At 30.5% G+C, this 18458-nt stretch overlaps 4 protein-coding genes across 4 annotated transcripts; 2 read left to right on the forward strand and 2 right to left on the reverse strand.

Annotated features, from left to right (window-relative positions):
• The first annotated feature begins 1459 nt into the window (after positions 1 to 1459).
• Positions 1460 to 5705, forward strand: TAF1B (TATA box-binding protein-associated factor RNA polymerase I subunit B). The gene is made up of 3 exons (XM_085202718.1): positions 1460 to 1665; positions 1848 to 2004; positions 2701 to 5705. The coding sequence occupies exons 1-3, from the start codon at positions 1470 to 1472 to the stop codon at positions 5384 to 5386; spliced, it is 3039 nt and encodes a 1012-aa protein (XP_085058844.1). The 5' UTR covers positions 1460 to 1469; the 3' UTR covers positions 5387 to 5705.
• An 873-nt stretch (positions 5706 to 6578) lies between these two features.
• tex (THO complex 3 homolog tex) lies at positions 6579 to 9704 on the forward strand. The gene is made up of 7 exons (XM_085202720.1): positions 6579 to 6971; positions 7098 to 7219; positions 7509 to 7644; positions 8345 to 8448; positions 8751 to 8912; positions 9255 to 9355; positions 9485 to 9704. Exons 1-7 carry the CDS (start codon positions 6768 to 6770, stop codon positions 9640 to 9642), a joined length of 987 nt encoding a protein of 328 aa, XP_085058846.1. The 5' UTR covers positions 6579 to 6767; the 3' UTR covers positions 9643 to 9704.
• A 463-nt stretch (positions 9705 to 10167) lies between these two features.
• LOC146528468 (NADPH-dependent diflavin oxidoreductase 1) lies at positions 10168 to 17621 on the reverse strand. The gene is made up of 7 exons (XM_085202719.1): positions 17184 to 17621; positions 16800 to 17089; positions 16256 to 16439; positions 12370 to 12590; positions 11477 to 11752; positions 10981 to 11207; positions 10168 to 10743 (listed from the first exon to the last, which is right to left on the reverse strand). Exons 1-7 carry the CDS (start codon positions 17566 to 17568, stop codon positions 10521 to 10523), a joined length of 1806 nt encoding a protein of 601 aa, XP_085058845.1. The 5' UTR covers positions 17569 to 17621; the 3' UTR covers positions 10168 to 10520.
• On the reverse strand, positions 13098 to 15848 carry LOC146528469 (U3 small nucleolar ribonucleoprotein IMP4). Its single transcript, XM_085202721.1, has 6 exons — positions 15580 to 15848; positions 15290 to 15455; positions 14283 to 14415; positions 13853 to 13991; positions 13462 to 13583; positions 13098 to 13299 (listed from the first exon to the last, which is right to left on the reverse strand). The coding sequence occupies exons 1-6, from the start codon at positions 15764 to 15766 to the stop codon at positions 13114 to 13116; spliced, it is 933 nt and encodes a 310-aa protein (XP_085058847.1). The 5' UTR covers positions 15767 to 15848; the 3' UTR covers positions 13098 to 13113.
• Positions 17622 to 18458: the final 837 nt, after the last annotated feature.

Here is an 18458-nt window from a genome sequence, read left to right on the forward strand (position 1 = left end):
ACGCTACAAATGACCACAACCGCAAGGTACAGTGTAATTCCGGTTGCCATCACTTGGTACTTGCTTACTACTATGAAAATTTATTTATTTTATTATTAGTTATTTTTCTACCATTTGTGATATTTATTATTTTTCAGTTAGTAAAATTACATATTTTTTACTTAGATAAAAAAATATTTTAATGTAACTATATCATTAAATGCAATTATTATAATAATGGAGAATAGCTAATAGAAAGAAGCAGAAGAAGAGAACCTTAATAATGTTCGTATGAACCTAAATCTTTAAGCAATATGAATATTTTATTTTTATTGTTAATAAAATATTCGCTTCAATTTATTTCAACATGTTTTATTTTTAAATTATTATAATAGACTACAATTAATTCAGTCATAGCAATCTTTTCAAATTCTACTTTATTATACATATTTTTATAAAAAAATAATAAAGTGAAAAATACATTACTATATTTTAACTAATTGCAAGATAAAAATATGAATACCAACAGATAATAATCTCTAAGTACTAATATAATTATTTTATTTTGCTTTTATTAAAGTTAAGGATTTTACAAATTAAAAATAGAAAATTTAAAAAAGTGATGTACCAAAATAATATTATGTTGAAATAGTAAATAAATATAAATATTTTTTTAACTTCACACTCTGTACTCAATACCGAGCTTTCGACTTGGTGCCAGAGCGAAGAAATGAAAGTATTAATAAATAATAATGAATACACTCCCTCAAGTGGGAACCCATAACCGTTGCGTTACAGTCACACCCTCGTACTCCTGCGCCACGATGATCTATTAAATATTTCTAATTTGGTAATAATTTTCAGTATATGGCAATAACATTTATGTCACATTAAAGTTACTACGACAGTACCAGTAGTGACAGACAATCGTTTAAAAACTGCCATTTTATGTGCAGTTTTTACTATCTAAAGATTTTTTATTGTTTTTGTGGTTATTTGTACTTATAATAAATTATATTTTGTTACTATTTTTTTTTTTAAATATAATGTTTTTATACTTTTATTTATAAGCATAAGAAATTACTTCTTCTTCTTCTTAAAGTGCCTCTCCAACTAGTGAAGATTGGCAGTCAACTTCGCATACTTAGTCCTGTCCCTAGCCAAATGAATTAAATCTACGGCGTTTTTAATTCCAGTCCATTCCTTGATGTTCCTTAGCCATGACTTTCTTCTACCGCCGGTTTTCCTTTTCCCAGAAACTTTTCCCATTATTATAGTTTTCAGAAGTTTGTATCGATCATGTCTACATACATGCCCTAGATATGCAACTTTACGCTGTTTAAGAAATTACTGTCAAATGTTAAATTCAGCTGTGAATGACAGCTGTCATCATTGTATATTAACTCGAACTTCGAAGCGTGTTCACTTTTCACGTGTTTTATAGCAATATAATAAAAAATATAAATATAATGTGAAATTATAACTTAAACATGAAAACAAATCCATGTAAAATTTGCGGAAGCACAGACTTAAGTCTCGTCGACGGTTTCTACTACTGTGTTGAATGCGGCACTCAAGATGTGGAGGCGAGAGAGACCGTCGTGGAAAAAACTTTGCTTGCTGATGGCACCTTTGCCCAATCCGCAGTCAGAAAAATTACTACAGCATTGAAAGATTCACTTGGAAGTAAGAATAATATTCGAGTAGCTCATTTGTAATTTTTTATACCTATTTTGACTTTATAACAATATTTTTTTAATATTTATCTTAATTTACTAGAATGTTTATTAAATGAAATTTGAGTAATTTTATAACTTATAATATATCTTAACAATACTATTAATATATAATTTACAAATATTTTTTAGTGGGCGGAGAATGGATGAAATGGCATGCCTATAATTTCATTCTTGCTGGCTTAACTGAGGAGCTGATATCTCTAGGAGCTAAACCTAATATAAAAAATGTAGTACTCTGGATTTGGATAAAATATATTAAAATGTTTCAAGACAAAGACTCCATGAGGTACATATATATTGACATCTTAATTACTTTCCTGATCATATAACATTATTATTTTGAAGACTTTATACTAATGTTTTGGACATTGCAATAAAATAATTATTTTGTAGCAATTTATCAAACCAAATATTTTATGTTGATATAACTTTTTTTTCATTTATGAACCAGTGGAAATGCATGTTGCATTTAAATTGATAAATGCCCCCAATAACAGATTTCCTTTATATCTTCCATGTACAGAACAGTAAGGTGCAATTTTAACGTGTGTATAGATATGGATTTGTTTCGCTTCATGCTGTATTCCTCATACATTTAGATAGGCAAGAGTCTAGTATTAAGACACTGCATTTCCTCAATTTTATTTTTTTAATTGTATTTTTTACCAATGCACTTCCCCATTTTCAATACATTGTGAGAGATGCATGTAATTAATGGAATTCAATGACATAGTGAGTCTTCTTAACATAGCGAGAAAATACAAATAATGCATTGTGTGAATTAAACCCACAATTGTTGTGTTTATAGACAAACTATGTACAACTCTGTCGTTATTGGGCCTGATAATATATTGTAAAACTGTAATAATTGTTTAAAATAAAGTATGTAAAATAGTAGTGGAACTTTTTTGGCATTTATGTTATAACTTTACTTGAAATTAGACAAAAATTATGCCTTAACATGGATATTTCTTTATTTCAGAAATAAAACCCAATTTGAACTGGAAAGCCTAAATGAAACTAATGAATCTCAAAAAGGACTCGACTTAGACACTAGCAATGACAGTGATCAAGAAAAAAATGATGAAAAAAAATCCATGAAAAATAAAAAGAAGAAAGACGATAAGTTTAGACGTGATATAAAAATTGTAACTAAAGGCACTTTATTAACAATTTTATATATAGCATTGAATTTAGATAGAAGTGATATACAATTATCTCATTTATTCCGTTTCATAAAAGAAGGAAGGTTAAGTTTATATAATTGTACAAAGTTTGTTCCAAAAGAAATTGATATGTTGCTAGTACCATATGGGAGAAATTTTTTGTCCTGTCAAAATGAATATATGCCAAAAAGTATTCGCGAGTTTGCAATGACGTTTTTTAAGCGTTTACATTTAGGTGTACCTCAAGTTCCTAATTTAAATAGAATCATAACTAATTTTACGCAAGAACTATGCCTTCCCAATGATTTTAAACAATTAGTCTATTCTCTAATGTATCTCATGCCCTGTGATTTTCTCAAATTGGATTCAAAATCTATAAAGAGCTTAGTCCGTATACCAGACTATGAGGGTGTCTGTATGTCCTATATACTTATTGCCTTAAAAATGTGTTTTGGCCTCGACTGTGATTATGAAATAAAATTATCAAAAGCAGTCGATAGAATTAATGAAACGCAGAATCATTCTAAGTCATATAAATTAGGTTTTTATTCAGATTCCACCAAACGTCTATTTTCTTTTTATGACTGGTGTAAATATTTGCAATTAAGAAAAAACGTACTCTGCAAAAACTATTTACCTATATCACGTATATATAATTTGAATGTAGATGATTGCGTACTCATGGAGCAACTAGAAGATCGTCGTCCAAGGAATAAGAAACTAAGCGATGACGTCACAATGGACATTATTAATAAAATATCAATTGATGACAAAATATGTATCATACCTAAAAGTAAATTTCTTAGGACCCTCACTCCAATGATTACTTACACAGACGTTATATTGCAAAATATTCAAGATCCCGAGTTGAGGTTACTACTTTGTGAAGATTTTACGCAATACTCTCTTAAATATGCCATTGAAGAATTAAATTTACCAGATTATGAAATTGATAGCTTAAATTTAATAAAAGGTGTAGAAAATACGAATAAGACTTTCAATCCATTCGTAGTTGGTACTTTGACGACGAAAAAAGGAGATAATACAATGGTGTTTGTTAGAAATTGTGAAAATAGTAATTGGCTTAAAACTAAACCACCAGCTGTGCAACATATTACTAAAATGAATGGAAAGAAGAATAGTGACAAAGATAGTGATTATGGCTATGAATCTAATATTGAATGCACGCCTCCCGATGATGATCAGCCACAATCCGTTGAAAATGATAAAGTAATTAAAGTTGACTATGAAGAAGAAAAGATTTTAGAAATATTCGAGGAAGAAGACGAAAATGTAAATATATTTGATGATGATTTTAAAGGTTTATACGAGATTAGAGATACAATAAACGAAGATGTGAATCGTAACACTGTTCATGGAGACACAACGAACTATGGGAATGATAATCAAGAATATTCAAATTTTCATGACAGTAAACTAGATTTGCACGATACCTTTAATGATGTTTCTGATAGCATAGAAAATGAGACAGCTTTTTATGATCCTGAATCATTTGACAAAGATAAAATTATAAATGAGTTATTATTAATAGCTTGCAAAAAATATAAAATACGAATGCCAAAAGAAACTAAAGAAAATAAAAAAGAATCACATAAAAGAAAACTCATTGATGACGCTGAGAAAAGTAGTGGTAAAAAACAGAAATACAATATAGAACTGAGTAGAGAATCTAAACGTATTCGTAAAGAGTTAATGGCAATCTATTACGAAACAATTAAGAAAGATTCTTTGAATAATGTAGAAGAAAATGTTAGATCCTTTGTCCAAAATATGGAAGATAGTCCAATAAACAGAAGTTTAGTTGATAATAGTAGTATTTATGCCCCAAATGATTTTCAAAATGATAGTGCGCGCTTAGACAACGATGTTTCAGCTATCAGCAGCATACATCCAAACAACACATTGGATGACGCTAATTCAGAAGAAGAAGAAATTGAAGATGAGCCGGCTGTTATAGCTAATCCTGATTTTGATGCCAGAACGCACAATACTAAACAATTATATGTAAAACTAAATGAAGAATTAAAAATAAATTACGATTTTAATATCGAAGACGATGTAGAAATCGAAAAAATATTAGCAAAGAAAGTAGAAGAATTTTCCAACAAAGAAAATTTGCACGAAAATCTAGAAAATATTAGTGCTAGCAGTGATTCAGAAGACGATATACCTCTCAGTGAATTGGCAACTTACAAAAAATTGTACACGGATAAAAAAAATAGAAAGCAAAACTTATTAGATAACTTAGTGAAGAACAGTTCAGTAAGAAAATTTAATTATTGGGTAAGGCATTATAAATCGAAATCTGTTGCACGGAGTTTGGATATGACTCAAAAATTTGATATTGAATTAACTGAGAATTGTCCAACTAGTTTTGTTTTCGTTATAAGTGAATGCGCGGCTATTTTGGACTGCACGACGTTCAGTCTGTACAAGTGTATGCAGACTTTAGAAGAAACTTTGTTAGGTTACAGGTTATGAACAAAAAAAGTTAAATGTTCCTTTTATTTTTAATTAAAGATGGTATTTTCTATTTACAAGCTTTGTATTTATAATATAATAAGCTTCTGCCTAGACCCAATTTGTAAGTCTGAAGTAGGATAAATGTGTATTATTTTTTATATATTTTGTATCATTAATAAGAAACCAATTTTAAAAACGGAACTTAAAAAATAATAATAAATTGATTTGTTAAATGTTGAGTACCTACTTATTATTTAGATACATAGTTATTAAGATGTAATTAATTGTTTAGTGGTTACGTATATTTATTTATTTTATTTGTTAAGTAATTGTATTGAAGAAAGTAACGAAAACGTACGTTTCATTTCTGTTTGTCAAACTTTTTTGTTACCAAAATATACAATCAAAGTTTAATACTAAATCGTTTTATTGTTGTATTTTAGCGGTTTATTAAACGAATTATAAAAGTATTTAAGGCTAATTTACTTTTATATTATTCTCAAAAAGAGTTACACGCTTTGTATTTTTTTTTGCAGTTTTACATATACATATATTTTTAAAACTATATTAAACCTTTTCTTTATTGGCTAATGACAATAATAGCATTTTAAGTTTAAATAACGAATACATTACTTCAAAAAAATATTATACTTTTATTCTTTGTCAAGAGTAGAGGTCAAAATGATTGGGAGGCATTTGGTAAATGTATTGCGTCAGGCGCCTATTCAACCATACCATATTCCTAAAAAAACCTTTGCGCAAGTTGGCTTAGCGATAAGTACACCACCTAGATATCCTGTTTCATATGGCGTGAGTATTTTATTTATTAAGTTCTTTACTGTGTGAATTATATAATATAATAAAATTTAAAATTGAAACGGTGAGAGTACTCACAAGTCACAATGTAAAGGTTGCCATTATTCTTATTTTTTTTTGTATTTTTAGGAATTTTATATACATAATAAATAATATCGGCCGGTCAATAAATATGCTCTTTTATAATAGTTCTGCAATATTGTTTTTTGGTTTTCAGGAAAAATTGTTACATATCGCGTTTCTGCACGTCGTTTGGCTGAGCCCTGTGGCGTATTTTCTGACGCAAATAAAAGTTTGGCGCCGTCAATATGTACAATCTTAAATGTAAAACTAAATAAATAATTTATTACTGGAATTTTCGTTTTATTATTATATATCTTTTTTTTTATATAAAATGTATTTGTGCTGAGCTTTTTAAAAATCGCTAAATGACTACTGGCACGCCCGGAACGCCATAATAGAAAGAACAGAACAGAACAGCTAAATGACATTGACAGTCAAACGTGAAATATTTGTTTACTAAAACTTAATAGGTATATGGATCTCAAAATTTAAGTATTTCGAAAATAAAATCATATAAAAAATGAAGGAATCAAAGCAAGCTCAAACGCCTATAGAAGATTTAGCTGAATTGCGTAGCTACTTTGCAAGCCATAACGTTGTACGCGAATACATTGCTCATAGTTCTAAAGTTCATTCTGTGGGGTGGTCCTGTGATGGAAGGAAACTAGCTTCAGGGTCTTTTGATAAGAGCGTGGCTATATTTAATTTAGAAAGAAATAGACTGGTAAATACAACTGTTTTATAACAATTTGCACATAAGTGTTTTTGAGGTTATATTTATTTATTTTGAAAGCTAACAATACATTTTACTATATTTTTTTTACTATATTTTTATATATATTGTTTGTAGGTTCAGGATTTCATTTTCAAAGGTCACACAGGATCAGTGGATCAGTTGTGCTGGCATGCCTCACATCCTGATTTATTAAGTACAGCCAGTGGAGATAAGTCAGTTCGGATATGGGATACTCGGTTTGTATTTCATGAATAAATCAATACACTTTAAGTCTTTGTATTGCAGCAGCACAGAACCTGCCTGTAAACACGACAGTTCTTTTTCATTATGGGGAACGAATTATTTTCATTTTCTTACTTTGGTAACAAGACAAAGTGCAATATTGAATTTTGCCACCCAGCATGTAATGTCTACGGGTAAAATGAGGAATCCATTCCTCCCCATTTTTAACATTAGGTTTCTTTTCTCTACTAGCTAACCTAGCTAGCTTAGTGGGATAGAGCATGGTGCATTTCTTATTTCCAGATCACACAAATGTGCTGCAGCAATATCAACAAAAGGTGAAAATATAAACATAGCATGGTCTCCCAGTGGTGCCACCATTGCTGTTGGCAATAAAGAGGATTTGGTCTCTTTTATTGATGCTCGAAATTATAAAGTAGTAAGTATAAGTATATGTTGTATGTCTATGAATAATGGTCATTTCAAGGAATATTTATGTTTAATTGCTTATTAAGGAAATGTATTCTAAAAATTCTTGATTGAATAAATTTCCACTTCGATAAGACAAAGAGTGAGATATGTCCTGTTTTTTAATGTTATAAATAAAATATAATATATATAATGTATAATTAATGTAGCTTGATGAGAATGTATGGCTTAGTTGTCAAAGTGCTTGGGCAGTAAATAAGAGGTATGGGTTCATATCATGCTATTTTAAACATGCCTTTTTATTTGTTTTTTAAATAAGTATAGTATGTCCTGAATTTGATTTAGAAGTGGAAAATGGAATATTTTATCATACTCTTTCCATCTCTTTAAAACATGAAGTTGTAGAAGAGGTACTATTTACACTGTATGCATATTTTAACCACCATATTCCTGGCTTGCTATTTAAAGTTTTTATTATAAGATATGTTTTAAATTATTTACTGAGTTGTATATTATAACATTATTGTGAGTATACAACCTTCTAACTGCAAAAATATGTTTTTTACATCAGACAGAGGGAATATTCAAGTAATCAAATATTTACAAATAAAAATAGTTTCAACAATTATAGTTAACTTGAAGATTTTTAAATTTCTTTTTTAACTTGTGTGACATATGTTATAACATTACTTGTGATGTGATTGTTTTAGGTTGTTGAAGAACAGTTTAATTTCGAAGTGAATGAAATCTCATGGAACAGTACATCAGATCTGTTCTTCTTGACTAATGGATTAGGATGCGTTCATATATTGACGTAAGTGTATTCGAATTTAATATTAGTTTTTGTAAAACAATAATGTTAATAGTAGTAGTAGGTGTTATAAATAACTAATTTTTATCTGGGGCTTTAGTTAGGTTGTATGACACTTAGGTGCCTGAAGTAACTAACTGTAACTGCAGTTTGTTGTTACGTGAAAACTATTGACGTGATATACGCATAAGCATGTAAGCTTGTAGCATTTTTCAAATGGACTATTAGAAAATAGTTTAAAGCAAGTAATCAACAAGTAGTTTTTTATTTCTTTCGAATAACTAATATTCCCTTGTTGTCTCCAGGTATCCAGGTCTGGACCTCCAAACAGTACTAAAAGCGCATCCCGGGACATGTATATGCATAGAACACGACCCGACGGGTCGTTACTTCGCCACAGGCTCTGCTGATGCCCTCGTCTCACTGTGGGATGTCAATGAACTTGCATGTTTGAGGGTTTTTTCTAGGTAATTCTATGATTTTTATATATATTATTTAATATATGCATATAATAAAATTGTAACTGTACATGGAGGACATATAAGAAAACCTTTTATTGGGGGCATTTGTCAAATACGTTTTAAGTAGTGTATTTTGTCAAGCTTCCCTTAATATTAAGTTTTTGTTTTATATCAATTGCTTCATGAATACGCAAAAAAATATAAGAACAACAGTAGTTCAGATTAGTAAATAAATGATTGTCTGCTTCAAGCTGGTTACTAGTACTAAATAAAAAAGTTTTTGGGTGTCTGTATACATATTTAGAGTTATTATTTAATTAATTTTTGAATGTCTTTTCATTTTTTCAGACTGGAATGGCCAGTGCGTACGCTGTCTTTCAGTTTCGACGGGCGCCTACTCGCGTCAGCCAGCGAGGACCACGTCATCGATATTGGCGATACACAGACAGGTAACTTTTAATTATTATATGGTTGATTATTTTTTTATTTCCTCGTTAAATTCCAATTTATATACAATAATAATAATAATAAGTGTATTCATTATGACTACAATTTCGTAAATATCTTAATATTTTTAGGTGAAAAAGTAGCCGAAATCCCCGTCCAAGCCGCCACGTTCACAGTAGCGTGGCATCCATCGAGGTACCTTGTGGCGTTCGCGTGCGAGGACAAGGAACCTCCGGAGAGGAAGAGGGACGCTGGGAACCTTAAATTATGGGGACTTAGTAGTAATTAGAAATAAATATTATTTTAAGTGATTTTTTGTATTATTTTGATAGATTAAATGGGTAAAATATATTTTTTTATTTACTGCATTCCCACTCGATAACAATTTTCTTCCATATACATTCTTAATTTTTTTTAGTATCACAATTTTTTTTATAACCTATAAAAGTATAAATTATTTTAAGCAAGAGAGTATAAGGCCCGCCAAGATTACGTTAAACTCGCAAGAGTAAACTGGTGGAAATATAATAATTACCCGTTTATTTCTCGGTGGCAGTGGAAACCGGAATTTTAAGACTAGGACCTTTGAGACTTTAAATTTAGGGTATGAATTAAATTTTTTACTTATTAAAATTTATTGTTATATGCAAACACTATAAATTATTCTTTCTGTATAGCTTGCGAGCTAAGGTTCATATTAATTAGCTTGGAATAATTGGTTTGTTTTTGTTTTATAAATCCTATTTAATATATGAATTATAAGAAAGTTGAACAGATAAGTATGTATGTTCAGGAAAATATATCAAAGACCAGGTTATTGTCAAAATTTTATTTATTTTCTATTCCAAAAATGTACAATTTAAATAATATACACAATAAAAAATATAATAAATGTAATTCATTTATAACTATTATACATATAATGAAAGTAAATTGTTCTAATTTAAAATATTACATATCCTCAGAGTTAAAATGGCTAAACTGATTTTAATTTATCCCGCATATAGCAGGATTCGCAGAGGGAACCTAGTATTAAGATTGCGTTTCCCATACAATGAGTGGCAGAACATAACCTTGTTGGGAATCGAACCCACAAACGTCGAGCTTACGGCCACAAACAATGGATAAGGCCTCTTTTTTTGGAGGATTTTTTTTATTAATTTAATATTACCAAGTCTCAAGTTGTAAACGGTTATTTTTTTCCATTTCTTTTATTATTTCCTTTGCTTTATCCATTTCTATGTTATTTTCACATAAAACTTCTGCTAACGCATCTCTTACGTTGTCCGGCATATTTTTTGCGTTACCCGATATAAATGTAAAGGCCTTTTTGTCATTTATTAAGGAAAATATTTTATTTTTGTATTCTATTATTTTGTGTTGGACGTATCTGAAATTAAATAACGCTGTTATTGTGGTACTTTAATAGGAAAGTCATTAGTTTCGAACATTTGTGCTAATTTTCATATAAGTGGACGGCAACAAGATTTTTCTATATCGACTCTATCCTTTATTAATTTGAGTTAGAGACAGATCAAACTAAGATAAGCATATAACAAAAATACAAGTTAAAGAAACTTTTCTCTGCGCCACAATGGCCTTTAAAATAATTAATTCAAAAACTTACATTTTATCATCTTGATCCCTTGAGAACGCACAATATAGCGCCAATTTATTGTCTTCTACCATTTTTTCCAATTCTTCTTTACAATGAAAATCTTTATTCTTGTACCGACAACCAAAGAAAAGATGTAATGTGTCTTTATTTGCTGTATTTCGGTACTCCCTTTCTTTGATAAAACTTCTGAATGGTGCTAAGCCAGTGCCTGGACCTATAAATATTAGGGGGATATTCTAAAAATAAAAAACAAAATATAAATATTAGGATTACTTAAAGAAACAAATTCAGTATAAAAATTGAAATGTGGATAAATCGCATAGTTAATTCAATAAAAGCACTTAGAAAGAATGAACAATAAAATATTTTTCATGTTATGTAACAGTTCAGGTACGAGTGCACTTAATGACAACGTTTAGTTCCGCCACCCAACAATCAACAATTCTTAAACCAAAAGGTCGATACACAAATTTTACAAAATTACAAATAAATTAATAATAATTACCACATCAGTAGGAAATTTAAAAGTGCCTTTCTTTATCCAGCCATATACTTTATCACCTAAGTCTAGGCTTTTCAACCAATTTGAGGCTAGACCTAGCCTTGGTTGTTTTAACTTGGTATAATATTCCACGACGGCCACTAGTAGTTCTATTTCCGTTCCCCTAGAGGATAAACAACTACTTGCTATAGAAAATGATCTCGGTTTAATTGTAGAAAACAATTCAAATAATATTTCAATTGTTAATTTTGAGGCAGACTTGTGAAAATCGTGGAGTACCTGAAATTAATAATTTAAAGTATTAATAGGCCATCGTGGCACAGTTGTTCAAGCGTGTAAGTGTAGACGCGATGGTTGTGGTTTCGATTCCCACTCGGGGGTACAAAGTTAATTTATATTTTTATTTCCTCGGTAACAAGGCAAAGCGCTGCGTTTAGTTCCTCCATGCAACGTGCTATATGCGGGATACAGCGTGTAGCTAAAAATAAAGCGGGTCTAGTGGGAGCTGGCTTTCCCACCGTGGGTTCTGTACCTATATCAGGATAGTAGGTTAACGGTAGTAAAGTTTATGAAAGTTGAGCAACTTTGCGCTGATATGGTGTGCGCTGATATGGCGTTAACTACAGTCACTTAGTTTTTAATAGTGTTTAACTGTAATATAAATGTCAATGTTCTTTTTTATACGCCGTTCCCCACGCGCAGCCGAGTTTGTAAGACAGTATTTAATGGCGGAATTCAACGCTGTGCTTTGAATTGTTGCCAGAGTGAGGAAATTAAAATATTAAATTATTAAATGTACCGAGTGGGTTTCGAAACCAAACCAATAATTGTCTCGTCTATCTGAGAAGAAAATTAAATTTACTTAAGAATAAAATTAGAAAAAACTCTAAAATTACTTCTAGAATAGTCCGTTTTGGTCGCCTACAATAGTTCAGCCAGTCCTCGTGTCCTTCGGGGGAACTTAACTCTATACATTTGTCTCTCTCTAACTGGTCCTCGGATACGAGTGCGAGAAGAGAGAAAACATACTGTGTGGGATATGCTTTCAAATCCCAATATTGTTCCGCTATGGCGTATAATGTTAGTGGTTGTTTGAGAAATTCTGGCACTGGCATTTCTGGAAATTGAAGCTTTAAATAATTCTACGTACATATTTGCTTAAATAAATAAAAAATGAGGATGTTGTGACGCAAAGGAACAAATCTACGACTGTTTTCAGATCCTTGCTCTGGCAACAAGGTATAGTACGGCGTTGAGTTCCGCCATCCAATACGAAATGCCTCAAGAATTAGAAGCTTTACTAGAAGAACGTGTCTTAACACTAGATTTAAAGCACTGTTTTTTATGCAGAAATGTTGTATCAATCAGTTGACTCTTTCTTCACAAGACCGTATGACATCATATCATGGCAGCTATGTACGGGAAACAGTTTGCTTTTTAAATAAATTATAAATTTTGATATACATTAAAAATAATACTAAAATATACTGATTGTTTGTTACTTAAGGTGTCTCAATTGTACATCTTTAATTTTTTCTCATAAACAGCAAAATTAAACTGTATTGCAAAAAAAAACCATGTAACAAGCAGGATAGAACCAAGGAAAGGTATAAAAAAACCCAAATCATATAAAAACACATTTATTCATCCTCCTGCCAGCCATCGTCATCGCTGAGGAACCTCCTCTTGGCCGCGGTGTTCATATACGGGCGGAGTGCCCACTCGGTGTCTGCTGCGGTTAGGGCTTCTAATGTCCCGAGTTTAATTTCATATAATTTCATTTGAAATCTTGGGCCTATTTCTGATAATTCAACATCTTTGCCGGCCTGGAATAAAAAAAATAAATTTTAATGGTGGTTTTTTCCACACTACAGCAATGTAAACAATATTTTTTTATAATAACTGTAGAAAAAAAGAAAAAAATATATTTTATCTTAAGCTAATATATTTCATAAATTATAGTATAATTAAATACAAAATAAATATACCTTTCTATAAGTGTGCTGTCTAAAACATATGTAATCGTCATTGTTTGCAAAAGTTATTACTCTTTTAGAATCTGCTTTCGGAACGGGAAAAAGATATTTCAATATACTCATTGCTCTTAAGCCTGTGAAATAAAAATAAAATGTAATCAAAATCTAATATAAAAATTAGATAGTATTTTTTAGCTTCATGCTGCATCCTGCTTATGTCAGGGTAGACAGAGGACTTGGAAACTTAGTGTTAAGACACTCCATTCCCATTAAGACACTTCTGTTCCACTGTTGTTTTCCTGTTGTTTTTCCGAAGTTTTGATGTATTGTGTTCTTAAATTTATTTTATTAAATTAAAATTCGTAATGTAAAACAATAATTTAAATTATAAAAAGTAACATACCCAAGTCTGTCTTAAAATTATGGAATATCAAGTGAGGATATTGTTCACTCATAGGCCCTATATCTGGGATGTCATGGCGCATCACAACACCGGATAATGTGAATGAAGCAGTAGGCCCATATGGAAGATGGCATATGACCTAGAAAAAATGTACAATTATATTCTTAAGCTTTTTAATGTCACAAATACAGCGACAATGGAGTGTAAAGGGTTAAGTAAGCATTTGTATAATTACGACATAGCTAGGATAGAATTTAAATGGTATCACCATGCCCAATCTTAAACTTCAGTTTAAGTTTAAGATGTTGTATATGAAAGGTTAAGTTTAAGATTGAACTTAATTTCCAAAAAGAACAGGTTTGAGTCAAATATTTGTCTATTAATAGAGTGTAGATTAACACTTCAAAAATGTAAAAAAATATAAGCTTACCAAGCTATCAGGCACACCTCTATGTTCATGGACAACTATAAAATCTGTAACATCATTGGCTCGGCAAGCATGTATCAATTGTGACATTTCATAGCCACCTCTGTTCATACGCTGACTGTTTGGGAATATTAGTCTGAAATAGAGATGGGCGTTATTGTTTTTTTCCGTTAACGGTTATGAAACCGATATATGGTTTTCGTATCGATATCAAAAACGGTTTTCAGATATCGTTTTTTTTTTCGAATTGTCAATAAACGCAAAATCATAATATCATAATAAATATATGTAATTAGTATTACATATAAATAAAAACTATAATCAAATGTAAAAAAAACAATATTTAGTAATTAAATTGAATAGTTAGTTATCGGGTATTCGCTTCATTTCTTTTACACCCGTGAAGAATATACGGATAGAAAGAGAGGTAGCGAATATCAGTTTATCAGATATTCGCCTTATCTCATTTACGCCCGTTCGGAATAAGTTAGTTAGAAAGAGAGGAAGTTAGTTTTAATATAAAACCGTTTGACGTTTCAAGTTTTGCGTTATTACGGTTTTGTTCAGATCACAGCTATGTTGAGTTTTAAGTTTCTGTAAAAACGGTTTTCTCAAAACATATATCAATACGTTATGTTTTCCTTAACATATAGGTTTTAAGTTATGTTTTGATATATCGAACTCATCCCTAGTCTGAAAATAAATATTTTAAACTTGAACATAGCTTCAAATACTATTTACAATAAGTTAATTATATAAGTTTAATTTATTATATTTACAACACAAAATATTCTCTTATAAACTCATTCTTCCCATAATCATGCATTTCATACAGACACTCATTCATAGATACACTGACTAGTGTTGTTTACATTGGCAGAAGTATTGGTAATCTGTTCATTGAGTAAGAACATGTAAATTACATATTTAAGGTAAAGGGCTCACTTTACACTTTACACTTTATACAATTTTGCTACCATGAAGCTAAAAGGAAAATAAAAATATTTCACCTTAATTCCTTCACAAACATTTTCAATCTAGCACTTGGCTCTCTAGAAGTAGTTATCATAATCTTTGGATCTTCCACTCCAGCAAATCTGTATTCATCATCTTGAGAATTGAGTGTATTTGTTCCACCACTGATTTTACCACCAATTACTGCCGCTCTTTCAGGCCCTTAAGTTATTGGAAAATGTTTTAGAAACTTGAATTGTATGTGAATTTTAACTCAAAAATATCTTAAAACAAAGCAAAATTTAATATAAAGCTTCTGATAATAACAAGTAAGTTAATAACTTACCTTTGTCTTCAAATTCAATTCGTCTCTGTAAAGCAATAGCTTCTTTGCGTAAATCGCCATGTATAGGAATGTTTTCTTCCAAACTTTTCTTCAATTGATCTTTTTTAGCTTGAATACTCTTTTGTTTTTCTTCAGCGGATTTTCTGTATAAATACTCGCGGCGCAAACGCGCCTGCCGTCGAAGCATTATTTATTTTACCGGATACCGAGTATAATAGAAATTTAGAAAACAAATTCACATGGCATAAAATTGACAAGAAGTTTGACAAATAAAGCTTGACAGTAGCAGGCACGTGTCGCTTTGACATCAGCGTTTTGTTTTTGCTCCGTTTAAGTTTATCGTGTCTTTGGTTGTATAGATATCTTTATTGTATATGTTCAAATCGATTAAAATAATCATAAATCAGTATTTTTTATATCAATTGAGATCTATAGCCGTACCGTAAAAAAATATTATCTTTATTAACAATTAACTACCAAGTTGTTACTTAACTAATTTTAAATATTTGAAATTATATAATGTACTAACTGTCCTGGTTCAGCGTCACAAAGGTATAACTGATTTAATTTTAAGTCACAACTTAGTAGGTAATTGTTAATAAAGATATTTTTTTTTATCATATCACACTTAGAAATATGAACATTTTTATAAACAATACGGTTACTAGATACATACCTTCATGACATTCCTCCACTAGCAAACGGTAATAGGGCTTTATATCCAGGTTATGAGTTAAAAATATATCAAATAAGTCATCAATATCCTCCTTGCTGTTTCTTGGTCTTATATTAAAAACATCTCCAGGGTTATATTCAATTTTATTGTCATTAGCAGTTTTTAATTTTATTAATCTAACATCCTACAACAGATAGTCCCGAAAAATCTTAATTTTTTTTACTTACAAAATAATGTTTACAACAAAATACTGTAAATATTAAAAATCATTTCATAATTTTAGTACTGGCTAGTGCTAAGCACTAGGATCACTCTGTTTATCCTGCTATGAATAGGTTAAAACACACAGTCAAGAAAAGAAATCTAAATCTATATCTATATATTTAAGATATTGATACTTTTTACAAATATTGTGTATTTTACTTAAATCTTTGCATTTATTTAAAGATTGTATTAACAAATTATCACATAACATATCAAACTAATAGCAATAGCTGTGTTGAAATATCATTTAATCATAATAAGAATATTTAATTTTAAATACCTGAAAATGTGATTCATGAGTAGTTCTTTTATTCTCCTTTATTTCCAAATATATTGGATCTAAAAATGAATCTTTGCATCCTTTACCATAATATATATCTTCACAAAGGCTACTTCCATTGACAGTTTCAGTGTTTTTAAGTAATGAAACCTTCCATCTTGGAATGAAAGAAGATTTGAGTGTATCTGTCTGCAATTTGGGAAAATAAGACTTCAATATGGTTAGAAACTTTTTCATCCAAGGATCTATTACTGCATCATGACCTAAGTCATGTTGATAGTCACATAATCCTAAAATGTTTTGAATAAATTAGTTTTATATAGTAATGTAAAGTAATATTATTGATGTTTATCCACATCAATAGTAATATTTCCATATCTATACCTATGTCAATTAGTGGTTTAGCTCCAAGTTGGATTAGTCTCTTATGTAACTTTTTACCTACGAAATTGTATTTAGTATACGAAGAGTCCCCTAAGCCTAGTACTCCAAACTTGACTTTCATTAAAGAATTCGAAGGAAGGTTCCTCCTAAGAAGAAACTTCCAGAACTTTTTCATATTGTCTGGCTCATCACCTTGGCCTGTTGTGGCACACACAAAAAGCACGAATTCTTCGTGAATTAATTGAGATATGGGATAATCGTCCATCGCCTGAACAGGTCCTTTGAAGCCTAAAGCTTTCGTTAACCGCCATAATCGTTCAGCCACTTCCTGTGCGGTGAAAGTTTGGCTTCCATAAAGAACCAGAAGCCTACCTATTTCATTCATTTTATGCGAATTATGGTTAATCGTGTTGTGAATAATTTTAAATGTCAAATAAATGACACATGTTATGTCAAGTCATAGTCGACGTCAATTTATGTATTAGGTCTTTTACATACGGTAGGTAATTTTTTATAACTTTTTATTATAATATTGTTTGAAAACTTAATTTCTAATATTTTAAAATAAAGTTAAATTGCAATAGAAAGTTCTGTTCTGTTCTTTTTGTTATGGAGTTCCGAGCGTGCCAATTGAGCACAAAGTTGTAAATTTCTGTTAACCTCCTGTTAATATTTGACTTTTAATTTGTTTTTTGGCCAGTTTTATTATAAAATACCAATTAATTAATTGTTAATTATTAGTTGTGGCCAGTAATGGCGCAGAAGCACAAGTATGTGACAGCAAACGCTACAGTTTGTGGGTTCGATTCCCACTCGACGAAATGAAATATGTTTTCTTTTCATTTCTTTGGTGTCGAGGTAAAGCGCGGCGTTGAGTTTCCGTTCTCAACACGCAATGCCTCCAGAATTCTGCGGAAAGTGCGAGAGGAACTCGTAACCATCCTTTATAATCAGATGCTGCCGCACATCGCTACGTCGCGTTGGACTATTTTCTTATCAATTAATTAATTACAAATCAGTAAATTATTAAACTGACTTTATAAAACTTTTAAAGTTTTAAGAAAGTATTTGTGCAGAGGAACATTAAAAGAGGATTTCCTGCAATTCCTACACAAAAAGAGAAATCAAGCGGGACTTGTTCAACACTCACACGATGGTGCCGGCGACAACTCGTTGTATTATTATTTTATTGCAAAAATCATTCAAAAAGATCTGCACAATAGAAAACAGAGAATTAGAAAAAAGAGGGTCGTACACATACAAAGGAAAAAACCT

Source organism: Heliconius melpomene, chromosome 19 (genome assembly GCF_056956725.1).
Source record: "Heliconius melpomene rosina isolate 202511_hmr_F chromosome 19, ASM5695672v1, whole genome shotgun sequence".
Lineage (NCBI taxonomy): Eukaryota > Metazoa > Arthropoda > Insecta > Lepidoptera > Nymphalidae > Heliconius > Heliconius melpomene.